This window comes from Sapajus apella, unplaced genomic scaffold (assembly GCF_009761245.1).
Source record: "Sapajus apella isolate SASKATOON/1434 unplaced genomic scaffold, GSC_monkey_1.0 scaffold85, whole genome shotgun sequence".
Lineage (NCBI taxonomy): Eukaryota > Metazoa > Chordata > Mammalia > Primates > Cebidae > Sapajus > Sapajus apella.
This window is the reverse complement of record NW_022437025.1, coordinates 2,212,680-2,239,666: the sequence shown is the minus strand read 5'-3', so window position 1 is coordinate 2,239,666 and position 26,987 is coordinate 2,212,680. Positions and strand designations below refer to the sequence as shown.

Sequence of the window (26,987 nt, the reverse complement as noted above, 5' to 3'; positions counted from 1 at the left end):
AGCTGGGGGGCGTCCGTGCTGCTCCCACAGGTGACCTGAGCTGGGGGGCGTCCGTGTGGCTCCCACAGCTGACCTGAGCTGGGGGGCGCCTGTGCTGCTCCCACAGGTGACCTGAGCTGGGTGGCATCTATGCTGCTCCCAGAAGTGACCTGAGCTGGGGGATGTCTATGCTGCTCCCACAGGTGACCTGAGCTGGGTGGCATCTGTGCCACTCTCATAGGCGACCTGAGCTAGATGGTGTCTATGCTGCTCTGACACGTGACCGGTCAACTGTCATATGAGGGATTAAACTGTGCCCAGCCCCCACCCATCAATTCCTAGAACTGCCGGGGTCTTCTGACTCCCGGAGGAAGAAGCTGGCAGTCTCAGCGGCTCTCTGGTCAGGCCGTGCTGGGGACACTCATCATGTAATGGGGTTGAGGGAGCCACAGGGATGGCGACGAGCTGGTGCCACATGGAGCCCTGAGTCCTGAGGGAGAGCAGGGTGGATGGGGTCAGCAGGAGGCCAAGACAGGAAGTGGACAGGTCAGTCCCATCCCCACTCCCTACCAGGCCTCCCGCTGACCCAGCATGCCCACTGCAGCTCCCTGGCCCCAGAGCGGGGTGGAGAAGGTGGACAGATGGATGGGGAGGGGGCAGGAGCAATAATAGTAGCACTGGGGTGGGCATGGCAGCAGGCTGTGTCCAGGACCACAGGATCGCATGCCTGTCTGCGGCCCCAGATCTGCAGCGTGTGGCTGGTGGTGCTGCCAGGTCAGCGGGGCCTCAGCCTGGCAGCCCCTGGGGCATCTGCTGTGGATGAGGTCTGGCTTGGGGACATGGGTCATGGACACCAGGCCTCAGTGCAGACTGGAGGGCTTGGGGATCTGCAGGAAGGGCTGGACCTGTGATTGGCAGCAGTGCACAGGTTCAGCCCTGGGGAGGGGTTGTTCCCCCGTGGTGGAGGGGTCGAGGGGCTTCCTCCACAGTTAGCTGTTCATGGTGGGGGCTCAGGAACAGCCAGTGTGGGGGGGTCACAGCTATGGGGCTGCATTTGGGTGCCCCGGGCAGAGGCTCTTCCCTGGCTTCTTCGAGATGCTCTTGGATTCCTGGTGTTGGAGTGAGGAGACCCAGGCTTTAATGGAAAGCTGGCCTAGGAGAGGCCCAGGGTGGACTTGGACACCTGGTCCTCATCCTTACGTGCTCTAGTCTCTGTCCAGCTGAAGTCCTCGTGTGGCCACTGTCTCCTGGAGATTCACTGATATCCAGGAGGCAAACCCACCTGAGTCCCCAGGCTGAGCGTGGGGGATGTGGGGGTAGGGAGCTGGCTGCCTGGGGTGGTCTGTCTTGGGAACTGGAGCTTAGGGCCCAGCCATGTCCTGGGTTCAGCTGTGTGGGGAGGGAGGCAGCAGGAGCTGGGCTGGGCTTCCCTCCCTTGCCAGGGCCCATGGGGCGGGGCGGGTCCTCTCTGGCCTGGCCATGCTGCCTGCCCTCCCATCTGTCCCACCACCTGCCTACTCCCGTCCCCACTTCCTCCCCAGCAGCTTGGCCAAGACTGTGATGCGGCTGCCCTGGAGTGACAAGGTGTCCCTTTAAGACAAAGTGTCCCTGCAGGATTTACGTTATATTTGGCAAGCAAGAGCATAAAAAGGATCTGGCCCTGGGCCCTTACCCCCTCTTTGCCCACATAGATGCCAGAGGGTCCTAGTGACACCCGGGCTGAGATCTGGCTCCCTGGCATCCAGCAACGTGGCCTTGGCGGTGAGTTACCTTCGGGAGCATCAGTCTCCTTGCCTGGGTGGAAGGCATGGTGTGATGGGCTGTGCTCCTGTGCCCTGTGCAGGCCTGGAGCCCCGTCCCTCCTGGGCCTCAAGGTGGCTGGGGCCTGCCCCAGCAGGTGGTGTAGTGTGTCTAAATGCTGCGCCGGCTGCCAGCCCTTGTAACTGCCAGGAAACACTCCAAGATCATCACACGGGGGTCAGACGGGCGAGCTCACACGTGTGCGCTGCGTCTCTCACCTGCTCCTGCCTCCAACCCACACCTCTTGCCTGCAGCCACAGCTCACGTTAGGGACCGGGGGCTTGAACGAATTAACAGTTCCATCAGCTTTACAAAATTAGCCCCGACTCAGTCCATCCTGCATTTTTGAACCGAGTACTGCTTCGTTGGTGTGTATTTTCTCCTGCTTTTTTGAGGATATCTGTTCAGTACTCATCTAACCTCCTGAATGAAATGCCTTCTGTATGGTGTTTATTTCTGACTTGAAACAGTGAACACTTTCACTGCGATGAATTCATCTTTGAGAAAATATTGACACAGTGTGGCTTTAAAAGAGAATCCTACTAGGTTCAAATTTATTATTTTACAATTTTTATTTCAAAAATTTAAACAAGGTGAGTACTTCCTACTTATATCAATTGATTCCCTTTATTGTGGACATTGTATTTAAGGACATTTAAAAACTGAATTTAAAATGAAATTGTAAAATGTTGAATAAAGCTGGTGGATTCGAATCAAAGGGAGAGGATTTGTCAGTGCTGGAGCGCTCCCTCCCCAGTCATGTGTCCCGCCCGCAGGCTCACTTGAGGGTGAGCCCAGTCACGCCGGACGGATTTAGCACTAAGTGATGAGTAGATTGAGATTATAATTGTTTGCTTCATACTCTGCATACTCAGAAATGGAAATTTAGTACCCCAAATTTTCTTCTGGATCTGTTAATCAGGACAAATGGAATGTTGTAAGCTGTGTTAATTCATTTCCTGGGACCCCTGTCTGAAGGTCTGCTCACAGCGAGGGGTCTGGGTGGGATGACTGACACAAGGAATAGAGACCCCTTCCTGCTCCCGCTCCGGCACCACCCAGGCACTGCTGGGACCATGCAGGAACCCCAGCCTCTTCCTCTGAAATACCAGTCCTGAAGGGCCAGGACGCTAGCTCGGGGGGTAACTCAGCTTTCCAAATAGCACAGGCTTTCTGTGTGTGCGTGAGTGTGTGCGTGTGTGTATGTCTGCATGCCTCCGTATATGTGTGTGTGTGTGCATGCCTGTGTGTGTGTGCGTGTGTGTGTGTGCGTGTGTCTGCATGCCTCTGTATGTGTGTGTGTGTGCATGCCTGTGTGTGTGTGTGCCTGTGTGTGTGTGTGCGTGTCTGCATGCCTCTGTATGTGTGTGCGTGCATGCCTGTGTGTGTGCCTGTGTGTGTGTGTGCGCATGTGTGTCTGCATGCCTCTGTATGTGTGTGTGCGTGCATGCCTGTGTGTGTGTGCCTCTGTGTGTGTGTGTGCCTGTGTGTATGCATGCCTGTGTGTGTGCGTGCGTGTGTCTGCATGCCTCTGTATGTGTGTGTGCGTGCATGCCTGTGTGTGTGTGCCTCTGTGTGTGTGCCTGTGTGTGTGCGCCTGTGTGTGTACATGCCTGTGTGTGTGTGTGTGTGTGTGCATGGGTGTATGCATGCCTGTGTGTGTGTGTGTGTGTGTGCGTGCGTGTGTCTGCATGCCTCTGTATGTGTGTGTGTGTGCGCGCATGCCTGTGTGTGTGTGTGTGTGCCTCTGTGTGTGTGTGTGCCTGTGTGTGTGCATGCCTGTGTGTGTGTGTGTGTGTGTGTGTGTGTGTGGGAGTGTGTATGATTACAGCTCTCTTTTTGCAGACGGTCAACACCTTCGTAGGTCTGGTTTTAAGGTCTTTACGAAAATCAAGGTAAAGCAGCAGGGCGTCTGCTTGTGGGCACTGATGCCATGTCATCAGCAGTGTGACTGCGGTGCCTGTTGTGGGATGGCACAAGGTGGGGTGTGGCGAGTGTTGTTTCTCCTGGATTGTGGAGATGCCCAGTGCTTCCTTCCCTGTTCTCGGGCGTGGTGGCTTTGGACACGCTGTTCAGGATGCCCCTTTCCCGCGTACAGGCAATTATACCATCAGAGCCCATGCTGCAGACATCATGGAGGCCTCCTCAAATCACAGAGAACCACGAATGGCCTCACAGGTTGTTGTAGACACGTGTACTTGCTTGGGGTGGGTAAAGGATCTAAGGCTTGGGTCCAAGGCCTAAGGGGGGTCTGTCCTTCTGGGATGTTTGGGGGTCCCCAGGTCTTTCAGGGAAGCTGGAGCCCACTCCAAGAGCAGCTTCCTCAGAGTGGTACAGGCCCACAGATTTGGGGTTATACCTTGGAGAAGGGTCATCTGGCAGGGTTTGCTAAGTGGGTGTCCGGGCTCCCGGGCCCTCCTGCATGGCATGGGGTGGGGGAGCTCTGGGTGAGGGCTGACTCCCCAGCCTGCTCCTGGGCCTTCCACACAGTTTGGGCGGCCACAAGAAAGGACTCCAGACTTGGTGGCTGGAACAGTAGGAATTTCTCTTCCCTCAGTCCTGGAGGCCAAAAGTCTAAGACCACCGTGTGGCAGGGCTGGGTCACTCTGAGGCCAGGTCCCTCTGAGACCGGGTCCCTCTGAGGCCGGGCCCCGTAATGACCTCTTTAAAGATCCTATCTCTGGGCTGGGCTAGGTGGCTCACACCTGTAATCCCTGTACTTTCGGAGGCTGAGGCAGATGACTCGCTGGAGCCCAGGAGTTCCAGACAAGTCCGGGCAACATGGCAAAACCCTGTCTCTACAACAAATACAAAAATTGACAGGGTGTAGTGGCCCCTACCTGGCCTCCTGGCTACTCAGGGAGGATCACTTGAACCCAGGGGGCAAGGTTGCAGTGAGCTGTGATCACGCCACTGTACTCTAGCCTGGGGGGTTAGAGCCAGACCCTACCTCAAAGAAAAAAAATGGGGAGACACTGTTTCCAAACACAGTCACATTCTGAGTCCAGGGGGTTAGGACTTCAATCTTTGAACTTGTGGGGCAGTCACAGTTTAGCCCATGATAAGGTCACACAGCAAATCTGCCTCATCCGCCACCAGGCCCACCCTCCAGCGAGCATCCCTGGCAGTGCAGCCCCTGTGCTCAGTGACACCTTAGCTCCATGGGACACCTTTCAGAGGCTTCAGCTGCCCCGAGAGAGGAAGGCAGGGCCGCTTCCTTCCTCACAGGAGACACACAGGCTGCCTTCTGCAGCAGGGAATCGGTTTCCCTGCAGGGGCACCAAGCATCCCCAATAACGAGCCAGGGCCAGGAGGGGTCAAGTACCGGGCCCATCCCTGAAGGGTTCCCTACTTCCCATGCCTTTTATTTTGGTGATGAGCACCCCTTTCTAGCTTTTACCTTGCCAAGTAGACACACACCTCACTCCTGTGGGAGCTCATCTTGATACCTGCGGTACTGGTCCTACAAGGGCACGTTCACACACGCACGCGTGTTCACACCTGCACACACCTTCACAGGCACACAGATACATAGGTGCACGTGCATGTACACACACATGCACAGCGCACAGATCCACATGCACACAGCCATGCATGGGGCATACATGTACTGTACACATGTGCACTCACATGTACGTGTTCATGTGCTCACACACATGGTGGTTCTCGGCCTCTCCAGGGCACAGGAGAGGAACTGCGTTTTTGAGCTGAGGGGACGTGTGTGCACCACGCTCTGTGCTCAGAGCCTCAGTCCCCTCTTTGGTCCGGGGCTTTGCGTGACGGCACCATGCTGCCATCAGCCTTTCACGCACCTGCGTTGTGGCTGAGCCGTCTCCTCTGTTTGCCTGACAGCAAGGGGCCGTGTTGACCTGGGTGCTGTTGTGAACTCCTTAGGTGGTGTGAGGTTTTTGGTGCCACAGCAAATGATTCTGGGTTCTTTCTGGGGGTTTCTGTGGGGCCCCTTGTCGTGTCCTCTTTCTTGGAGCCGAGATTTAGCTTCTGGGAGGTGTCGTCATGCAGTGCCCTAGATTCAGTACCTGGCCTGTTTGCCGGGCCAGATGGTGTCTCATCAGCAAGCTGCGGTCGGGGCTGTGGGACGCATGCGGCTGGCGAGGGACTGTGAGGGCCCCGGTGCAGTGTAGTCACAGCCAGGCATCTGCTGCGGGGCCGGCCCCTCCAGGCCCCTGCTTCTCCCACCCTCCTGCTTCTGCTATGAAGGGAGCTGGCAGGTTTGGGGCCAGAAGGAAGCCGGTGGCTCTGGTGACCTGGACTGCTGCTTGAGCTGGGCGTCAGGCCCAGCGGTTCTCACGCAGGCCTTGGGCAGGCTGCCAGTTCAGCCCCACCTTGCAAAGGGGCTGTGCTCCCTCCTGGTTCCAGAAGTGGCTGGAAGGCTCTTCTGTCCTCTGGTAAAAAGGTGCTATTCTTGATTCTTCCCCTCTTCCTTGGGAGCGAGGAGGGGCATTGGCAGGCCCTGGGCCCAGGAGGGGAAGCTGGTGGCCATCCCAGAAGCCGGGTCAGGATTCTGGGGACTGGGCCAGGCACAGTGGCTCATGCCTGTAATCCCTGGGAGGCCCAGGCAGGTGGATCATTTGAGGTCAGGAGTTCGAGACCAGCCTGGGCAACATGGTGAAACCCTGTCTCTACTACAAATACAAAAATTAGCTGGATGTGGTGGCGCACACTTGTAATTCCAGGTACTTGGGCGGCTGAGACAGGATGATTGCTTGAGCCCGGGAGGTGGAGCTTGCAGTGAGCTGAGATCGCGCCACTGCACTCTGGCCTGAATGAGACTCCATCTAAAAAAAAAAAAAAGGAAGGATGGGGGCTGCATCCGAGGCAAAGGTCAAGGGCAAAGTTGCTTATCTGTAAGTTGATGGCTACAAGGCCTAGAAGGCACAGCATCCCCTGGGGCTCCAACCCAGTGGAAGGGCTGGGAGGGGCCTTTGGGTCTCATGTTCCCTGTGTCCCTTTCTTTCCTTCCAGGCAGTAGAGCAGAACGAGGTAAGAGTGTCTCCTGCCTCCCAACCCCACTCTTCTTCCCATTTCTTCACAGAGGGTGGGTCACTAGGTGACTGTGACCTCGTGGCTCTCCGAGGTTGGCTGGGCCATCGGAGGGGATGTGTTTACTTCCAGAAAGGCTCGAGGCCGGGGACACAGCAGTAGAGCTGAGAGGGCGGGAGCAGACGGCAGCCCGCACCCGCCTGCCAACTCTGACGCGCCGCATGGGGTCTGGGTCTGTCTTGCTCAGGGCTGTGTCCCAGGCCCAGATCCGCCCCTAGCCGAGTGGGCACGCAGGCAGCATCTGCCAGTGAGCGAGTGAGTGCAGAGGCTTCGGCAGCCTCCTGGGAACGGTCCCGGTCCTGGGGAGGCGTCCCACTGGCTGCCCAGGTCACCAGTGCAAGTGGCATTGCTGAAGCCCAGGCGGGGCAGTGGATGGCCGAGTGCGGGTCTGCTCAGCCTGACTGGGGTTTGCACTCCCCACCCCAGGGGTCTGGGCCAGCGTCTGGAGCTGATCCAGAGAGTGAGGACTGGTGGACCAGGAAAAAGTCAGGACAAAGTGACCCTGGCCAAGGCCACACAGAGGGAAGGGGAGGGCAGCAGGCCAGAGCACACGGAGGAAAGGGCCCAACGGAGACGGGAGTCTGTGGGACACGGGCAGCGCCTCCCACTGGGCGTGATGTGGCACCCTCCCCTCTCCTCTGACTTTCTCTCTGTGACTGCCAGGAGGCCCTTTGATAAAAGTAGGTTCAGGCCAGGCACGGTGACTCACTTCTATAATCTCAGCAACTTTGGGAGGCCAAGATGGGAGAGCTGCTTGAGGCCGGGAGTTCAAGACAAGGCTGGGCAACACAAGGAGACCCCAACTCTAGAAAAAATTAAAAATGAGCGGAATGTACTGGCCTGTGCCTATAGTCTCGGCTACTCAGGAGGCTGAGGCAGGAGGAGCTCTTGAGCCCAGGAGGCAGAGGTTGCAGTGAGCCATGCTCATGCCACTGTACTCCAGCGTGGGCAACAGAGCAAGACCCTGTCTCAAAAAAAAAAAAAAATATATATATATGCCAAGCACGATGGCTCACGCCTGTAATCCCACCACTTTGGGAGGCCAAGGTAAACAGATCATGAGGTCAGGAGTGTTTGAGACCTGACCAAGACAGTGAAACCCCATCTCTACTAAAAATACAAAAATTAGCCAGATGTGGTAGTGGGCGCCTGTAATCCCAGCTACTTGGGAGGCTGAGGCAGGAGAATCGCTTGAGCCTGGGAGGCAGGGTTTGCAGTGAGCTGGGATTGTGCCATTGCACTCCAGCCTGGGCAACAAGAGTAAAACTCCATCTCAAAAAAAAAAAAAATTCCCTAAGAGCTGCTTGCCTCGGGCTCGCCTGGGACCCCACTCCTCCCAGAGCCCCCTTTTTGTGGGTTCTCCTCCACGAGAGGGAGCGTGAGGATCTTGTGTCTTGGGTGTAGCGAAGTGTCTGGATTCCACACAGCCCTGGGGTGAAATGCAGGGGGCCTGGGACGCTTGGGTCAGGGACAGGATGCTTGAGAAGGCAGCCTGAGCCTCAGCTTTAGCTGTTTCCCTCCAGATCCTGGCCTAGAAAGCTGATGAAAGAGCCAGCTACTGCTCAGCGTGGAAGGTCCCAGGCTGAGCCCGCACATGGCGAGGCATCCCCTCCAGTTACCCACCCACTCACGCCCCCGGCCCCTCTCTCCTGCAGAGGTCGGACCCGCAGCTGCTTGCCCGGTTCTACTACGCCGACGAGGAGCTGAACCAGGTGGCCGCGGAGCTGGACAGCCTGGACGGGCGGAAGGACCCCCAGCGGTGCACGCTGCTGGTTAGCCAGTTCCGCTCCTGCCAGGTGAGCCATGGGCAGCAGAGGCTGGCTGGCCCCGCTGGGCGTTGGACAGAGTGGCCAGTCCTCAGTAGAGGGAGGCTTTGTCACCTGCTGGCCCCCTGTGGTGGCGTTCTCTGGGTCAGGTGCTAGAGAAGCCAGGCCCGGGAAGAAGGACCATCTGGGTGGGATGTGCGGAGTGGACAGCTGGGCTGGAAGCGAGGAACAGCATGGGACGCTTTGGGGAGCAGAAGCTGGGGGAGCGGGGGCAGGGGGTGCAGAGAGAGCCGGCTTCTGAGCCCGGGAGCAGCTGGTGTGGGAGGGGTGGGCCTGCCCGGGTGCTCATGCAGAGCTCGGGTACCATGTGGCGGTCACACTCCAACGCTGACTCACGGCGCTGCCGGCATCTGCTGCGTAATTGAGAGATGGCCCTGGAAGCTGCTGCTAAAAATATCCTGGCCAAGGTTTTCTTCCCAGCGCACCAAGCATTCAGAGGCATTTCCAGCACAACAGCAAACATCGTGGTGCAGTTTTTTTTTTTTTTTTTTTGAGACGGAGTTTCACTCATGTTACCCAGGCTGGAGTGCAATGGCGCGATCTCGGCTCACCGCAACCTCCGCCTCCTGGGTTCAGGCAATTCTCCTGCCTCAGCCTCCTGAGTAGCTGGGATTACAGGCACGCGCCACCATGCCCAGCTAATTTTTTGTATTTTTAGTAGAGACGGGGTTTCACCATGTTGACCAGGATGGTCTGGATCTCTTGACCTCGTGATCCACCCGCCTCGGCCTCCCAAAGTGCTGGGATTACAGGCTTGAGCCACCGCGCCCGGCCTAATCGTGGTGCAGTTTTATCAAGTGACGATGATGGATTTTCGCAAAGTTCCAGAATATTCTTCGCGTGTTCTACCCACAGGGTCTTGCTGAATCCTTGCAGCCGTGGGAGGTGGGGGCTGACACGTGCTCCCCCAACAGGGGGAGGCCATCACTGTGTCACTGTGGTCCTGAGGGTCCCACCCGGGGGGCTCCTGCATAGTGGCCAAGCTGGCTGTAGCCCAGCCCTGGGCCTGACCCTGCCATGGGGGGGACTCAGCAGCGTTAGGGCTCTGTGTGGGGCCAGGACAGCTTTTCTGGCCAGATCAGGCTCTGGGCTCTCTTTTGGGCTGTTCAGTGGCAGCCCCCCATCCTGTGTGTTCAGATGTTCCAACAGATGTCCTGGGCCCCTCTAGGGACAGCCTCTGTGGGTGGGGAGAGTCCCCGCCCTGAGGAGCTCAGGTTAGAAGAAACTTCTGCCCAGGGGACAGGTGCTGGGGGCCCTGGAGCCACGCAGGAGAGGTGCTGGGCCTGCCCGTGTTTCCACCAGTGGGGAAGGGGGACCGATGCTGCCCCTCGTGGCAGCCTGTGGGAAGGGGCTTTGTTCCCGTGATGTGCTCTGTGGCCTGTGTGCTTTTTTGTTGATGGCGTTGATGGTGAAGCCTGGTGTTAAGCGAATTTGAGTGCTGGGGGAGGGGCTGGAGGGCTGCCAAGCTAGGTGGCCCCTTCCAAGCTCCCCCCGCCACGGGCTTTAATTGGGGTGTGTTACAGTGAGAATCGTTCTGTGAGAAGGATCTGGAAGGGAGTGCTCCTAGGGACAGTTAGGGGCCTAAGCACTCATGTTCTTCTCCTTGCTGCTGGGGTCTTTGAAGGAACTGGACACTGTCCAGACCCATCAGCATCATCCAACTGGGCCTCACTTCTATCCACTCGGCTCCGGGGCCCTGCCTCTGGCTCACCTCGCATCCCACTGGCTCCTCTGTGACCCTTCTTCCCTCTCCCATACCTCCCCTTCTTCCTCCCTCCTCCCATCTCCCCTTCCTCCCCCAGCCTCCTCCATGTGGGTCCCACGCGCAATCCCCAGCCTCGTCCTGGCCGCCCCCCGACATGGCGGTTCATCCTGCCCCATGTCTGTGCCGAGCACCCTCAGGGGAGCCTCTCGGCCTCTCCTCCCTGCAGATCCAGGCGTGCTCCCGGTGCTCCTCCCAGCTCCCTGGCGCATCTCACAGGGCCCCCCTTACTGCCAGCACAGCTGACCATTGAGCAACATGGTTTGAACTGCACAGGTCCACTTATACATGCATTTTTTTCCCTGACTCAGATCTAAAATACAGTATTCTCAGGACACAAAACCCATGTGTACAGAGGGCCATGCAGGTTTCACAGGTCCAGCTGTGGGGCTTGAGCATGCACAGACAGGATATACGCCAGGGGTCCTGGAGCCTGTGCCCTGCATGCACTGAGGGATGATTGTATTTCGTGTCTTTTCGTGATGTTATAAGTGGTATTGCTTATTACATGTCAAGTTTTAAAAATAAGCCAGAACCATAAATGAAGTGTTTCCCTGAGTTCTATGAGACACCCTACAAATTAACCCAACCTGAGGAGGGGGTCATGGGAGCCCCAGTTTGTAGCCAGCTGGATGGAAGCACAGACCATGCCTGGACTTGGGATCGGCATCTGAAGGGGTCCGTCTTGTGGGACTGAGCTGCATCCTGTGGGGTCTTGCTCTGCTGCCCGGACTGGAGTGCAGTGATATGATCTTGGCTCACTGCAACCTCTGTCTCCCAGGTTCAAGCGATTCTCCTGCCTCAGCCTCCTGAGTAGCTGGGATTAAGAGCTGTGCACCTCCATGCCCTGCTAGTTTTTGTATTTTTAGTAGAGACAGGGTTTCACCATGTTGGCTAGGCTGGTCTTGAACTCCTGACCTCAAGTGACCCACCTGCCTCGGCCTCCCAAAGTGCTGGGATTGCAGGCGTGACCCACCGTGCCCAGCTCTAAATGTCAATTTTTAATTGTTTGGTGCTACTATATCTTTTATCCTAAAACCTTTCTGTAGGAATCCAGATAATGGGTTTCTCCTACTTTCTACCGTCACAGTCACTCAACACTCCATGACTAGGTGAGTGGGGTTTTCCCCACACACCGAGTAATTCCCCAGCAGGTTCTGCAGGGGACAGCAGTGGAGGGTCCCCTATTCAACTCCATCTTGACGCTGTTCACCTGGAGTGACCTCAGACCCCACAGGGTGAGGGCTCAGTCCCACAAGACACCCCCCCATTTAGATACTGATCCCAGGACCAGGCGTGGTCTGTGCTCCTGTCCAGCTGGCTATAAATTGGGGCTCCCATGATCCCCTTCTGGGTTGGATGAATTTGTAGAGTGGCTCACAGAACTCGGGAAAACACTTCATTTATGGTTCTGGCTTGTTAATAAAGGATGTAGTAGTGGGTGCAGATGAAGAGCCAGATGAAGAGGTGCACAGGCCGAGCTTGGGAGGGGTCCCGAGGGCAGAAGCTTCTGTTCCTGTGGAGTTGGGGTGTCCCCTTCTCCTGGCAGGCAGATATGTTTGCCAGCCCGAAGGAGGCTCTCTGAACGCAGTCTTTTTGGGTGTTTCTGGAAGCCTCATTATAGAGCCATGACTGATTACATCGTTGGCTACTGGTGAGAACACTTCCCAGTTCTTCAGTGCGTCTCCCCTCCCCAGAGGCTGGGGTGGGCTGAAAGTCCCAACCTTCTAACATGCCTTGATCTTCCCAGTGACAGCCCCTCATCCTGAAGCTGTCTAGGGCCCCTCAGCCACCAGTGAACTCGTATCATTCTGGAGATTCCAAGGCTTTTTAGGAACTGTATGTCAGGAAATGGGAAGAAGACAAAACATATTTTACAATATCATACTTTCTAAATTCACTTATTTCTGGCAGCTTTTTGTAGATACTGTTAAATTTTTTCTTTTCTTTTTTTTTTTTTTTTGAGACGGAGTTTCGCTCTTGTTACCCAGGCTGGAGTGCAATGGCGCAATCTCGGCTCACCGCAACCTCCGCCTCCTGGGTTCAGGCAATTCTCCTGCCTCAGCCTCCTGCGTAGCTGGGATTACAGGCGTGCGCCACCATGCCCAGCTAATTTTTTGTATTTTTAGTAGAGACGGGGTTTCACCATGTTGACCAGGATGGTCTTGATCTCCTGACCTCGTGATCCACCCGCCTTGGCCTCCCAAAGTGCTGGGATTACAGGCTTGAGCCACCGCACCCGGCTTGATACTGTTAAATTTTTTGCACATAAAGATAATCCTCACTTCTTCATTTTCTATCTGGATGCCATGAGTGTGAGTGTGTGTGCGTGAGTGTGTGTGTGTGTGTCACCCTGTTGAACTGGCTGGAATTCCAGAACAAAGTTGAACAGAGTTGGTGAAAGCAAACAACTATTGTTAATGGCGGAAGACTGAATGCTTTCTCCCTAAAGATCAGTGTATGTTACCTGCAGGATTTTCCTATATATTGTCAGGCCCAGGCAGTTGCCACCTATTCAGAGCTTGCTGAGAGTTCTTGTTAGGAACGGATGTTAGATATTTTCTTCAGATGCTTTCTTTGTGTCAGTGAAGATTATCCTGTTGTTTTTAATATGGTAAATTACATTGTGGGTATTTTTTTTTTACTCAATAAATATTGATTTTTTTCTTTTTCTTTTTCTTTTTTTTTTTTTTTGAGATGGGGTTTCTCTCTTGTTGCCCAGGCTAGAGTGCAATGCTGCAATCTTGGCTCACTGCAACCTCCATCTCCCAGGTTCAAGCAATTTTCCTGCCTCAGCCTCCCAAGTAGCTGGGATTACAGGCATGGGCCACCAGGCCTGGCTAATTTTGTATTTTTAGTAGAGATGGGGTTTTTCCATGTTGGTCAGGCTGGTCTTGAACTCCTGATCCACCTCGGCCTCTCAAGGTGCTGGGTTTACAGGCGTGAGCCACCGCGCCTGGCTGACGTTTTAATCAGTATTCACTCCATCACCCAACAGTAGCAGCAGCAAGCAGACACCATGAGGGCAGGGCTGTGTCTACACACGACATTCACCGGTGCATCCCAGTGCCTCGTACGTAGTCGGTACTCAGTTGTATCATTGAAACAGGGAACACTTGGCTGATTGACTGGAATTTTGATTTATTTTCTTTTTGAATAATGTGACATTCTTTTTTGCATATGATAGCTATGGTATCACATAAACAATTGTAAACTGTGTCAAGCTGCCAAAAGTTTGAATCTCATGCCAGTATATACATTCAGGCATCTCACGATAGCTGTTTTAGAGTTATAATTATCTACCACTGAAAGAAACTTTGGGTTCATCTGGTCCAATTCTCTTATTTCATGAACTAGAACAGTAAATCCACTCAGACTGGGTGACTCATCCATCATCACATGCAATAAACAGAAAACAAGGATTTGTTTGCCAGATGCCATAGCCCCGAAAGGTCAGGGTAGTTGGCACTCTTGCTGTATTATTGTCTTACAGAATGATGGAAGAGGCATCATTTTAGTTCCCTGGTAGAAAGAATAATAGAACCAGCTGAGTATCACAAATATGCCACAAAGATAAAAGACAATATTTGGCCCTAAATAAAAATAGATTTCTAAAAATACAGAAGAGATCAGACATGTCACTAAGAAAATGCAGATGTTAGACCATCTCAGTGGTTCACGGTTTTTGTGAAAGCTTAAAAAAAAATGGATGCCAGGACCGCATCCCAGAGATGCTGCCTTACTTGGTCCAAGAGGAGCATACGCATACATAGGTGGATTTTTGAATGTTAAAAAAATTACTCCTTCATTCCTGGTATAAATCCCACTTGTTCATGATATATTATCCTTTTTATGCATTATTAAATTCAGTTTCCTAAAATTTTGTTGAGAATTTTTGGATCAATATTCATGAGGGATATAGTCTTTGTCTGATTTTGGTATCAAGACAGTGTTGTACTCATAGAAGAGTTGGGAAGGATTCTCTCCTCTTCAGATTTTTGGACGAGTTTGTGTGGTGTTAGTTCTTCTTAAATGTTTGGTAGAATTCCCTGTTAATCTACCTGGACCTGGTAGAATTTACTATTACTCTCTCTGGACCTGAAGTTTTCTTTGTAGGAAGATTTTTAACCACAAATTCAATTTCTTGAATAGATAGATAAAGGGTTTTTCAGGTTATTTCAGAAATTTCTTCTTGAGAGAGATTTGATAGTTTATGCCTTTTAAGAAATTTCACCTAAGTTGTTGAATTTATTGGCGTAAGTTGTTCATAATATTTCCTTATAATCCTTTTAGTGTATGTAGGATCCACAGTGATGTCACCTCTCTTGTCCTGTTATTGCTGTGTCTTCTGTTTTCATTCTGAACTGTGTTGATAGAGTTTTATCAGTTTTACTGATATTCTGGAACTATTTTAAGCTTCATTGACTTCTCTATGCTTTAATCTTTTATCTGTCATTAAATCTGTGCTTTGATTGTTGCTATGTCTTTCTTCTGTTTGCTGTGGGTTTCATTTACTCTTTTCCCTCTAGTTTCTTTTTTCTTATTTTTACACAGTAGACTTTAAAACAGAATCTTTCTAATTTCTTAATATGGCAACTGAGGTCAGAGAGTGAATGCCTTCCTTCTTTTCTGATTAGTCATTTAGTGGTTTACATTTCTCCCTGCTGCAGCTTTAGTGGCGTTCCATAAATTTTGATATGTTGTATTTTTGCTTTCATTTCATTCACAATACTTTGTGATTTTTCTCTTTGATTTCTTGTTTGATTCATGAGTTATTTAAAAATGTATTATTTAATTATCAAATATTTATGATTTTTCAAGAGATCTTTCTGTTAATGATTTCTAATTTAATTCCTTTTGGTCAGAGGATACACTTCGTATGACTTGAATTATTTTTACATGTATTGAAGCTTGTTTTATGGTCCAGAATTTGGTCTTTCTTGGTATATGTCCCATATACAATTGGGAAGCATGTGCATTTGGCTGTTGCTGGGTGGTATGTTCTGTAAATGTCAATCGTGTCAAGTTGTTTAACAGCATTGCTAAAATTTACTATATCCTTGCTGATTTTCTGTTTACTTTCTGTGTCCTTTCAGTTATTGAGAAAGGTACTGAAGTTTCTGACTATAATTGTGGATTTGGTTATGTCATCTTTCTTCATGCAGTTTGAAATGTTTTAGGTTCATAAACGTTAATGATCGTTATGTGTGTAATAAATTGACCCCTTTATCATTATGAAATGACTTTTTTTGTCCTTGGTAGTACTCTTTGTCTGAAAGCAACTTCAGCATTCATGCAGCCACTCCAGCATTCTTCGCCAGCACCATGATTGGTGTGAACATAACTTCTTAAAAATCCTTTTACTTTTAACCTATTTGTGTCTTTATGTGTAAAGTGGGCATCTTGTAGGCAGCATATAGTTGGGTCTCATTTTATCATGCAGTCTGAAAACCTTTGTCTTTTATTTGGGGTTTTTAGATTATTTTTGTTTAATGTATCTTTGACGTAGTTAGATTTAGGTCTGTCATTTTGCTATTTGTTGTCTGTTTGTGCCATTTCTTCTTTATTCCCCTTTCCTCTTTTTTTCCTTCTTTTTAATTAATTGGCTTCAATGATTTCCTGTCATAATTTTTATGTATTTTATTTATTTTTTATGATTCTGCCTTGTGTCCTTTGTTAGCTCATTAGCCAGAACTCTTTGTTTTGTTATTTTAGTGGTTGCTTTAGGGCTTACAATAATTGTCTTTAATTACAGATACCTTCAAATGACATTATACAGCTTCACATATATATAAGAACCTTCCAGTAATTCACTTTTATTTCTCCCTACTGGACCTTGTGCTGTTGTAGCCATACACTTTACTTTTATATGTTGTAGACTCACACTATATTGTTTGGGTATTTTTTCATTTAAATGGTCAATTTTTTAAATTAAAAATTTAGAAAATTAAATACTAAAAAAGGATCTTGAATATTTACCATGTAGTCAGTATTTCCAGTGCTCTCTATTCCCTTGTATAGATCTCTATTTCTGTCTGGTGTCATTTTCTTTTTGCTTGAAAGAATTTCTTTAGCATTTCTTATAGTGCAAATCTACTGGTCATGAATTCTTGCAGCCTTCGTTTAAATGAAAAATTGTTCTACCCTTGATTTTGAAAGATATTTTTGCTGGGTACAGAATTCTAGGTTGATCATTTTTTCCCCTCAATACTTTAAAGATGTTCCATTCTCTTCTCACTTGCATTATTTATGAGGAAAAATCTAATGTCATTTTTGTCTTTGTTTCTTATATGTAACACATCTTTTTTCTCTTTTTACTTTAAAGATTTTCCCTTTTTATTCATTTTGATCAATGTGATTATGCTGTAATTTGGTACAGTTTTTAAAAATGGGTCTTGTGCTTGGGTTTATTAACTTGATTCTGTGAGTTTATATTTATTAAATTTGGAAAAGTTTTGGCTACTATTCCTTCAAATATTTTTTTTATCTCATTCCTCCTCATTTTGGGACTTGAATTACATTCACATTTGACGTTTGAAGTTGTCTAACAGCTCATTGATGATCTATTATTATTTCTGATTCATTGGGATAGTTTCAATTGCTGTCTTTACGTTTCCTATTGTTTTCTTCTGAAATATCTAATCTGATGTTAATCTCATGCAGTACATTTTTTCATCTCAGACACTGTCATTTTCATCTCTAAATCAGTTCAGGACTTTTTTTTAGCTTCTTTGTTTTATCTAGTTAACTTTTTGAACACGTGGTAATCAGTTATAACAACGATGTTAATGTCCCTGATCATCTTTATCAAGTCTGGGTTGACTTTGATTGCTTTTCCTTTTAGTCATGGGTCATGTTTTCTTCATTCTTTGCAAGCTTGGTAATTTTTTTGTTGGGTACCTGACATGGTAAATTTCACCCTGCTGGGGGCTATTTCTGTATTACTGTAAATATCTTTGGTGGTTCTGTGATGCAGTTTACTTCAAAATGGTGTACTTCTTTGGGCCTTGTTTTTTAAGGTGTTAGGCAGGACCAGAGCTGTGTTTAGTCTAGAGTTAACTGCTGTTCACATGGAGGAGGCAAGACGCTTTGGGTACTGTACTCAATGCTTTGTGGGTTGTGAGCACTCCTGCTACTCCAGCCTCCTGGAGGGCTCTTGCCACTGCTTCCTGGAATCCTTCAGGTGTGTCTTTTCCTGGCCTTACCTCATCTCCCCACAGGCATGTGTTGATCAGCTCTCCGCTGCTAATTCAGACATTTAGTGGTTTACATTTCTCCCTAATTGCAGCTTTAGGGAGAAAGCTCCGCTGCACCCTTGCGACCCTCCCCAGATCTCCAGAGTTCTCTCTGTGCAGCTCTCTCTTCTCTGCCTCCTGCCCCCTGAGTCCCAACTACCTCGGTTCCACCCGAGTTCCTGTTCCCTGTTCCATGACGCGAAACTTTCCTCAAGGCAGTGAGCTGGGGTAGTGGTGGGGCTCACCTTGTTTATTTCCTGCCTCTTGGCGACCACTGTCCTTTGTGGCCTGATGCCCAGTGTCCTGGGAATCACCGTTGTTGCTGAGAATAGGGTACACTGGGTTCCTATTATTCCATCTTGGCTGGAGTTAGAAGCCCTAGCAAGGGTTTGTGGCAGCATGCTGTGTGTGAGGGACCGCTCCAGGCACTGGAGACTCATCAGTGAAGAACAGAAGGCCTTTCCCTCTGGCAGCTGACGTTCTGGCACCAGGCAGGGTGGGCAGTGAATCCAAGCACGGCCACTGGAGGCTCCTCAGCCTTAGACAAGCCGTGGCACCTGGCTGACTTCAGCACAGCGGTGTGTACCGCGCACTGTCTGTTGCTATGACTGCCGTTGTCTGCCCATTTATTTGTTGAATTATGAGCAAGGACCTTCCTACCCAGAAAATCTTTTAAAAAGAAGCGACAGTAGTACCACCTGTTGGTTGAATTTTATTTTTCATATGAAAAAGACTTAACATTTTTCTTACACTGCAGAATTTCCTTCAGAGCTTTAGTGCACTGATTTCTTGCATGAGAAGGGTCATGCTTCCCCACTCATAGTGAGTTTTCATGTCTTCTTCCTAAGAAAAATAAGTCAAGCCTTGGAGGGCAGAAAGGAGGGATGGTCGAGATTAAAAATTGCAAAGGGTGAGAGTGTCCACTGGTGTACGCTTTCTGGAAAGCCATTTGTCAGCATCTCGGAGCCTGGAAATCCACTTTGCACTTTTGATGTTGAAATTCCATTTCTAGCAACCAGTGGGTCCTAAGGAGGTAATCCGCAATTGGAGCATCATGCCCCACAGTGGTGAGTACAGATTACGCGGAGGGGGAGAATTAGACACAGCGTCAGTGCCCAGCAGTAGAGAAAGGAGTGAGTTAACAGGATGGGCCATATGCTGGAATTTCGTGTTGCCATCCATCAGAAGTTGGATTTGTGACAGATGTAGTAACGTGTTGCAGCAGCAGCAGCAGCAGAATCCAACAGTATGTACACAGATCATCTCAGTTTTGGTTGCAAACAGCCCTTGGAAGATAAGAATTAGAAGGAAATGTGCCCCACCTGCAGTGGTGCTTCCCCAAGGACGTTTTCCCTGCTTCTCTACCTTCCCGTCGTCTCCAGCTTTCCTTGGATGAATGTGTACCGATTTCATATTTAACAAGTTAAAGGCAAAAGTTAAGCTTCCAGTGTCTCTGTAATCCACAGAATGAATAGTCAGTATTTAAAGAATAGGACAAGTTTACCGCAAAGGATGGAACGCAATTTAAGATTTTAAAAAATGGGCTTGTTTCCCTCATATATACAAAGTGTTCAAAACAGTCTGTTATACTTTATATTTTGAACATAAGGAAATAAAGTAAAATAATTTTAAAGAGTCTTTAAAATAGAAGCTGCTTCCAGGAATACTGGCTCACTCCTGTAATCCTAGCCGCTCGAGAGGCTGAGGCTGGAGGATGGCTGGAGCCCAGAGTTTGAGGCTGTCATTAGCTATGACTGCGCCATGTCACTCCAGCCTGAGGGACAAAGCCAGACCCTGTCTCTAAAAATAAACAAAAAGCCAGAAGTTGCTGTGCAATGAAGCTTACAGAAGGGGACCTGGCTGATCAGAGAGGTGAAGTGACCTGTCCCTGGTTGAACAGCCATGCGGGGTGGAGTCAGGGTCTCCACGTTGTGAAAGCAGCACCCCCTCTGGTGTGGACTGACTTACTGCTGTTTCCAGAGGAGGTGGGAGGGGACGCTACCTAGCTCTGCCTGGCCTGGTCATAATTGTACTCTTCTGACCCTAAGACATGGTCTGTGCCCCTGACTCTGCAAAGGAGTGCACTGAGCTTCCAGGAAGATGAGGGCTTCACAGCTCACCAGCAGCTCAGAGTCCGTCTGAGCCCATGGCTCCTGTGGTTGCTGGTGCTGAGGCCCCTTTTACTCACACAGGGGACGCCGGCCTGTTGCAGGAATGTGGAATGTGTTCTGTGGAGGGTGTCATTTAGTGTCTCTCTGACATCACTCTGCTGCCTGACTGTTGTGGAGACCTCAGAGGGCACAGGCTTGTAATCCCAATAAATAAAAGCAACACACAAGTTGGCAGTGAACTTCACATTTTTATGTGTCTGTCAGCCTAGCAGTTCCATTTCTGGAGATCCGTCTTGAGAAAAACGTGTGCAGGTGTCCAGAGAAAGAGATGCTCTGGGCAGCCATTGTTTCATGGCTGCAGGGAGCCTGGGTGTCGGTCAGCAGAGGAGGAGGCTGTCCACCCATGAGGATGCCGGGGCAGCCATGGAAAGGGCGGGTGGAATCCACACAGCAGCATGGAAAGCTCCCCAGACATCACCCAGCGCTGTACTCTAGGGATCAGTTAGGTGTGGGCAGTTGCAAGAACTCCAGTCTTTACTCTACATGCTTCTGGAATGCTTGGACTTTTTGTAGCAATTGTTTAGCAAGCATGGATGTGTTCCTCTATCACTTTCTTTTTGAGATGGAGTCTTGCTCTTGTTGCCCAGGCTAGAGTGCAATGGCTCCATCTCGGCTCACTGAAACCTCCACCTCCTGGGGGTTCAAACAATTCTCCTGCCTCAGCCTCCTGAGTAGCTGGGATTACAGGCATGCACCACCACGCCTGGCTAAGTTTTGTATTTTTAGTAGAGTTGGGGTTTCGCCATGTTGGTCAGGCTGGTCTCAAACTCCTGACCTCAGGTGATCCCCTTGCCTTGGTCTCCCAAGGTGCTGGGATTACAGGCATGAGCCACGTGCCCAGCCTCCCCTATCACTTTAATAATCCTAAAAAACAGTAACATGCACTGTGCAGGTTTTCTAGCAGTGTGTGTTTTGCGGCAGTACGTGTTTTTGGGCAGTGCGTGTTTTCCCGCGGTGCCTGTTTTCCTGTGGCCTGTGTTTTCCCATGGTGCGTATTTTTCAGCAGTGCATGTTTTCGGGCAGTGCATGTTTTCTGATGGTGCATGTTTTCTGGCAGTGTGTATCTTTCGGTGGTGCATGTCTTCCCGTGGTGCTTGCTTTCCGGTGGTGTGTGTTTTCTGGCAGTGCATGTTTTCCCGTGGTGCATGTTTTCTGGCATTGTGTGTCTTCCCACGGTGCGTGTTTTTGGGCAGTGCGTGTTTTCGGGCGGTGTGTGTTTTCCAGCAGTGCATGTTTTCCCATGGTATGTGTTTTCCCATGGTGCATGTTTTCTGGCAGTGCATGTTTTCCAATGGTGCGTGTTTTCCGGCAGTGTGTGTTTTCTGTCGGTGCGTGTTTTCTGGCAGTGCATGTTTTCCCATGGCGCATGCTTTCCGGCGTTGTGTGTTTTTGGGCAGTGCGTGTTTTCAGGCAGTGTGTGAACATCTGGTGGTGTATATTTTCCGGCAGTACGTGTTTTCCTGCGGTGCGTGTTTTCCATCAGTGTGTGTTTTCCCATGGTGCATGTTTTCCAGCGGTGCGTGTTTTCCGGCAGTGTGTGTTTTCCAGCAGTGGATGTTTTCCTGCGGTGCATGTTTTCCATCAGTGTGTGTTTTCCCATGGTGCATGTTTTCTGGTGGTGCGTTTTCTGGCAGTGTGTGTTTTCCCGTGGTGGATGTTTTCCAGCAGTGCGTGTTTTCCTGCGGTGGGTGTTTTCCTGTGGTGTGTGTTTTCCGGCAGTGTGTGTTTTCCTGCGGTGCATGTTTTCCGTCAGTGTGTGTTTTCCTGTGGTGTCTGTTTTCCAGCAGTGAGTGTTTTCCTGTGGTGCATGTTTTCCGTCAGTGTGTGTTTTCCTGCGGTGCGTGTTTTCCAGCAGTGCGTGTTTTCCTGTGGTGTGTGTTTTCTGGTGGTGCGTGTTTTCCGGTGGTGCATGTTTTCCGGCAGTGCATGGCAGCTGCTGGCTGGACACAGCATTGGCACACTTTCTCCTGTCTGTTTCAGGACAACGTACTGAACATCATTAACCAGATCATGGATGAGTGCATCCCCCAGGACCGCGCCCCGAGGGATTTCTGCGTCAAGTTCCCTGAGGAGATCCGGCACGACAACCTGGCTGGCCAGCTGTGGTTCGGAGCTGAGGTAGCAAGCCACTTCCTGGGGTCGGAGGTCCTGATGTGAGCAGGTCTAGCCATTTCCCTGTGAGACCTGTGCATGGGCATTCGCAGGTGCAGGGACCTGGTGTCTCCTCCAAGAGCTCCGTCCACTCTGGTTTACAGGGCGTGGTCTGAGCCTGGTAGGCCGTGAGCCCGTTGGAGGATCTGGGAAAGCCATGAACTGGTGCCCCCAAAACTGTACATGCAAATGAAATTTACCACGTGATTGTTATGAGGCTCTCAGGCCCCCAGACATATAGGACCTAAAACTGGTGATTTTTTTTTTTTTTTTTTTTTTTTGAGACAGAGTCCTGTTCTGTTGCCCAGGCTGGACTGCAGTGGCATGAATTCTGCTCACTACAACCTCTGCCTCCTGAGTTCAAGCCATTCTCCTGCCTCAGCCTTCCCAGTAGCTGAGACTATAGGCGCACACCACCACACTTAGCTAATTTTTGTACTTTTAGTAGAGACAGGGTTTCACCATATTGGCTAGGCTGGCCTCGAACTCCTGACCTCGTGATCCACCCACCTCGGCCGCCCACAGTGCTGGGATTACAGGCGTGAGCCACTGTGCCTGGCCAAAAGTGGTCCTTCATAGCGGAAATGCCCACATCAGGAACAAATGCTCCCCTCTCACCCTGCAGCCCAGGTCACAGCAGGGGCTGGGGATCTGTGCTGCAGCCCCAGCAGCCACATCTGGCAATAGCCTGTCAGAGCTTCATCTTCATTTCCTAATGAGGAAACTGAGGCCCCGAGAGGAAGGTGCCCTTAGAGGTGGTGGGAACAGTCTTCCCCAGGCCCCCATCGTGTGGAATCCCCAGGCTCCTCCCCTTGCCATGTTCCGGAGCCTGACCTCGGCCCCAAGGTCGCCGCCCTCTGTTGTGCTGTCCCCGTCCTCCTCACCTCCCTTCTCTAGGAATCCCTGGAGTGCGGGGTCCTCATCCCCCACTGTCCCTTCCCTGTGGCCACTCTGCCCACCCCACCCTCTGAGCCAATCTGGTTGGGGTGTCCTCTGCTGAGGCTTGGGTTAGTTACGGGGGCCTGTGGGCAGGTTCTCCTTCCTCTCCAGCCTCACTTTCCACCTCCGTGGAGTGGATCCTGGGGCAGTCATGAGATGGAGTGGGTGCTGTGCCCAGCTGGCCTGGCAGGGGCATGACTGCACGGGGGAGAACACAGCTCCCTGTGTGGTCCTGGTACCCCCAAGCTCTGTGCCCGCCGAAGCCTGGGAAATCAGCCACTGTCTCCTTCTGTCCCCTGGGAAATGGCTTCTTGTCTTGTGTCACTTGATCATACTGAGGGAACGGGAGGCGGGTTGGTTCTACCTTAAACTTGGTGAGTCCCCAGCCCCTACACCAGCCTGCCTGTGACAACAGAGTCACCCCAGTCTGGACTCAGCCCCTGCGCGGGAGAGCAGCTTGGTGAAATTCTGAGTTGCTGAGCGTGCGCCGAGAAGCTGCCTGACAGTGCCCAGGACAGATGTGGGCGGATTTGTGGGTGCGGAGGAGCCTTCCTTCCCTGCCCAGAAGCCCGCGGACTCCCCCATGGGCAGGGCTGGGATCTCCGTTTGGGGCAAGGTTGTGTTTCTCTGGCCGTGAGCAAGTTGACAGGCAGTGTCTGTGGCTCCCTAGGTAGACTGGGGGCCTTGGGGCGGATCAGCCCGGCTGCTTCATCCCTGCGAGCGCAGACCTGAAGAACTCCGGGCTCCACGACCTTCCTCCCTGTGGTCCGGACCTGGATGGGGAGGGGGAAAGGGTCACGTGACCACGGTTCCCCCTGCATGGAGCCCCCACACCCAAGGGCCTCAGTCCACCCTCCCCTCCCCTCCCTGCCCCTGGGGCCCTCTGAGGACCCTGCTGGTCACAGTGGGGGACATTGGTTATCGCCCTCACAATTGCTCTGAATGTGAGAAAAACCTCCCGCGGGACCAGGAACACGAGCTGGCCCGCGCTTGGGAGTGAGAAGAGGGGCATGGGGTGCGCAGTGGGGTTCCCCGGGCGAGATGTGCAGTGGGGCTCCCCAGGCGGCCATCCCGAGACACCCGCCCCTGAGCGCGTCCCCTCCCGCAGTGCCTGGCCGCCGGCTCCATCATCATGAACCGGGAGCTGGAGAGCATGGCCATGCGCCCGCTGGCCAAGGAGCTGACGCGCAGCCTGGAGGACGTGCGGGGCGCGCTCCGCGACCAGGCGCTGCGGGACCTGAACACCTACACGGAGAAGATGCGGGAAGCGCTGAGGCACTTCGACGTCCTGTTCGCCGAGTTCGAGCTGAGGTACTGCGGCGCGGGGTCCTGGGCCTGGCCTGATGAGTTGGGGACGGCAGTGCCAGCCTCCCAGGCTCACCCTGATATTTCAAGCCAGAAAATTCCACAGAGGGAGGAGCCAGGCGGGTTCAGGGTCAACTGTGGGTGGGGTAACACCCTGGAGGGCGCAGGGTGGGGGCGAGGGGGCATCTTTCCAGGGAGTGGGGTGAGCAGAGGGTACACAGGTGGGGTCCGCTGGGATCTGGCCGCCTTGTGCCTCCGGGGGAAAGAGCTTTGGAGAGGTCCAAGGGGCTGGGCATGAATGATGCCTCTGAAGATACGGAGATGGCCCAGGAGGTGAGAAAAAACGGAGGCAGACGGTGTCGGCGGAGGTTCCAGTTAATAAAGATTGTTCCTGCGGTAATCTACCGGCCTCTAGAAGGAGATAACCAGCGCAGTAAGGGCAGCCCTCTCCCGGAAGCCAGAGCACGGACAATCGAGTTTTGTTTTCTGGTCTTCCCAAGATTTTGTAAATCAGCTTTCATAAGAAAAAAATTAGAGTTCGTGACTTATTTATTTTTGTTTATTTTCTGAGATGGAATCTCGCTCTGTCACCCAGGCTGGAGTGCAGTGGCGCGATCTCAATCCACTGCGACCTTCCTCTTCTGTTTCAAGCGATTCTCCTGCCTCAGCCTCCCAAGTAGCTGGGATTACAGGTGCCTGCCACCTCACCCGGTTAATTTTTCTGTGTTTTTAGTAGAGACAGAAACTCCTGACCTCAGGTGATCCACCAACCTTGGCCTCCCAAAGTGCTGGGATGACAGGCATGAGCCGCCACACCCAGCCTAGAGTTAGTGATTTAGGAGGAAGGAAAGTGCTGTCATCTGAGGAAGGGCTGGACAAGCTGTCACCTCTCAGCCACTTACAGGCCTGCTGTGAGACCCTGTACCCAGCCTGGGCTGGCTTCCGTGGCCTCGGAGGTGCACGCGGCAGGACCCTGCCCATGTGGGGCTCAAGTTCTTCACCCACCGTACATGGGTTCATTCATTTACTCTCTTGCCCATTAAGGCTGGTGCAAAGGTGAGGGACGGTCACGCACACGGGCAGCACTGGCTCCAGGGTGTACAGGCTCCAGGGTGAGCCCTGGGAGCTGGCACAATCGTCCCCCATGGGCAGGGCTGGGGTTTCAGGGGAAGCCCTGGACTAGGCCTGGCTGGCAGGAGCTGTGTACCATCAAACTGCTGACATGGGGTGCTCAGGTCAGGTGTGTGTGTGTGTGTGTGTGTGTGCACATTTTTAAGAGACAGGGTCTTGCTTTGTCACCCAACCTGGAGTACAGTAGTGCAGTCACCATTCACTGCAGCCTCTAACTCCTAGACTCAAGAAATCTCCCACCTCAGCCTCCCAAAGTGCTGTGATTACAGGCGTGAGCCCCCAGCCCCCGCCGCCTTGCCCAGTATTGCAGCTTTAATTGAAGATGCCAGCCCTCAGCTTTGGAGAGGCCTGTGCCGCCCATGTGCGGCCTGACAGGTCTTCCTGTGTTGCAGCTACGTCTCGGCCATGGTGCCCGTGAAGTCTCCCAGAGAGTACTATGTGCAGCAAGAGGTCATCGTGCTCTTCTGCGAGACAGTGGAGAGGTGAGGACAGGGCTGCATGGGGAGTCCCTGCCCCACCCCAGGCCTGGGGCTCAGGGCAGCTCTGGGGGAACTTGCTGTGTCTCGGGAGTGCCCCAGACGGAAGGCACCAGCTGTCTTCCCACACAACATTACGCTTCTCCTCAAAGAAGAAGGTGAGGAGGTTCTCCTCACTTCCTCACCTCCTCACTTCTTACCTCCTCACACCTTACCTCCTCACCTCCTGACTCCTCACCTCCTCACCTCCTCACTCCTCACCTCCTCACTCCTCACTCCTCACCTCCTCACTCCTCACTCCTCACTCCTCACCTCCTCACTCCTCACTCCTCACCTCCCCACTCCTCACCTCCTCAATCCTCACTCCTCACCTCCTCACTCCTCACCTCCTCACCTCCTCACTCCTCATCTCCTCACTCCTCACCTCTACAGTCTTCATTCACCTCCTCACAACCTCACCTCCTCCCTTCCTCAGTTCTCACTTCCTCACTCCTCACATTCTGACTCCTCACCTCCACACTCCTCACCTCCCCAGGCCAGGATTGAGTTTTTGCTGGGTTAAGTCTGCTGGACGAGTGGTTTTTGTGGTGGGAAGGGTGCGGGCAAGTCATCCATTTTCTGATCAGGCCTTGTACAGTAATTGGAGCCTGGTGTTCTGAATGCACTTTGGGGCTAAGATTTAACCTTGAAGTTGCTCTTGTCCCAGTGGTGCTATGGTGTTTGTGAGATTTGAAATTAACTAATATCACATTGTATGTTTATTTTTTTAAAAGCAAATGTTTACTATTTATGCTTTGAGAGATATTTCAAATGATCAGAAAATAAGATGACAGGAATTTCCTTTTATTTTGAAAAGTCAGGATGCCAGCATGCCTGCTCACGAGGTGCAGGGAAAGTCCTCTGCAAGCCCTTGGGACGAGAAATAAAGCCGGTGTCTCAGGGAGGCATTGAATTGTTCGGGACAGTATTTTTGTTCCATATTCATTCTTGACATTGGAGTTGTTTCGGTTTCTTGGCTGAGCAGAGCTGTCCTCTGGGTTGCCTTGCTCTGCGCTGCTGGGCATCCCAGCTCTGCTCACACGTGGTGCGCGCCCCTGCCCCCTCGCGCGCCGTCCCGCCCCCTCGCGCGCCGTCCCGCCCCCTCGCGCGCC

General features: G+C 51.8%; 1 protein-coding gene across 2 annotated transcripts in view; it reads left to right on the top strand.

Annotated features, from left to right (window-relative positions):
- The window catches only part of ZFYVE28 (zinc finger FYVE-type containing 28), a 156,899-nt gene that overhangs the window by 56,556 nt on the left and 73,356 nt on the right, over nt 1–26,987 (top strand). For both annotated transcript variants that reach the window (XM_032253962.1, XM_032253963.1), the window contains exons 2-5: nt 8,496–8,636; nt 21,815–21,952; nt 24,033–24,235; nt 25,753–25,842. In XM_032253962.1, the coding sequence (XP_032109853.1) occupies nt 8,496–8,636; nt 21,815–21,952; nt 24,033–24,235; nt 25,753–25,842 (572 nt within the window). The remainder of the gene's footprint in view (nt 1–8,495; nt 8,637–21,814; nt 21,953–24,032; nt 24,236–25,752; nt 25,843–26,987) is intronic.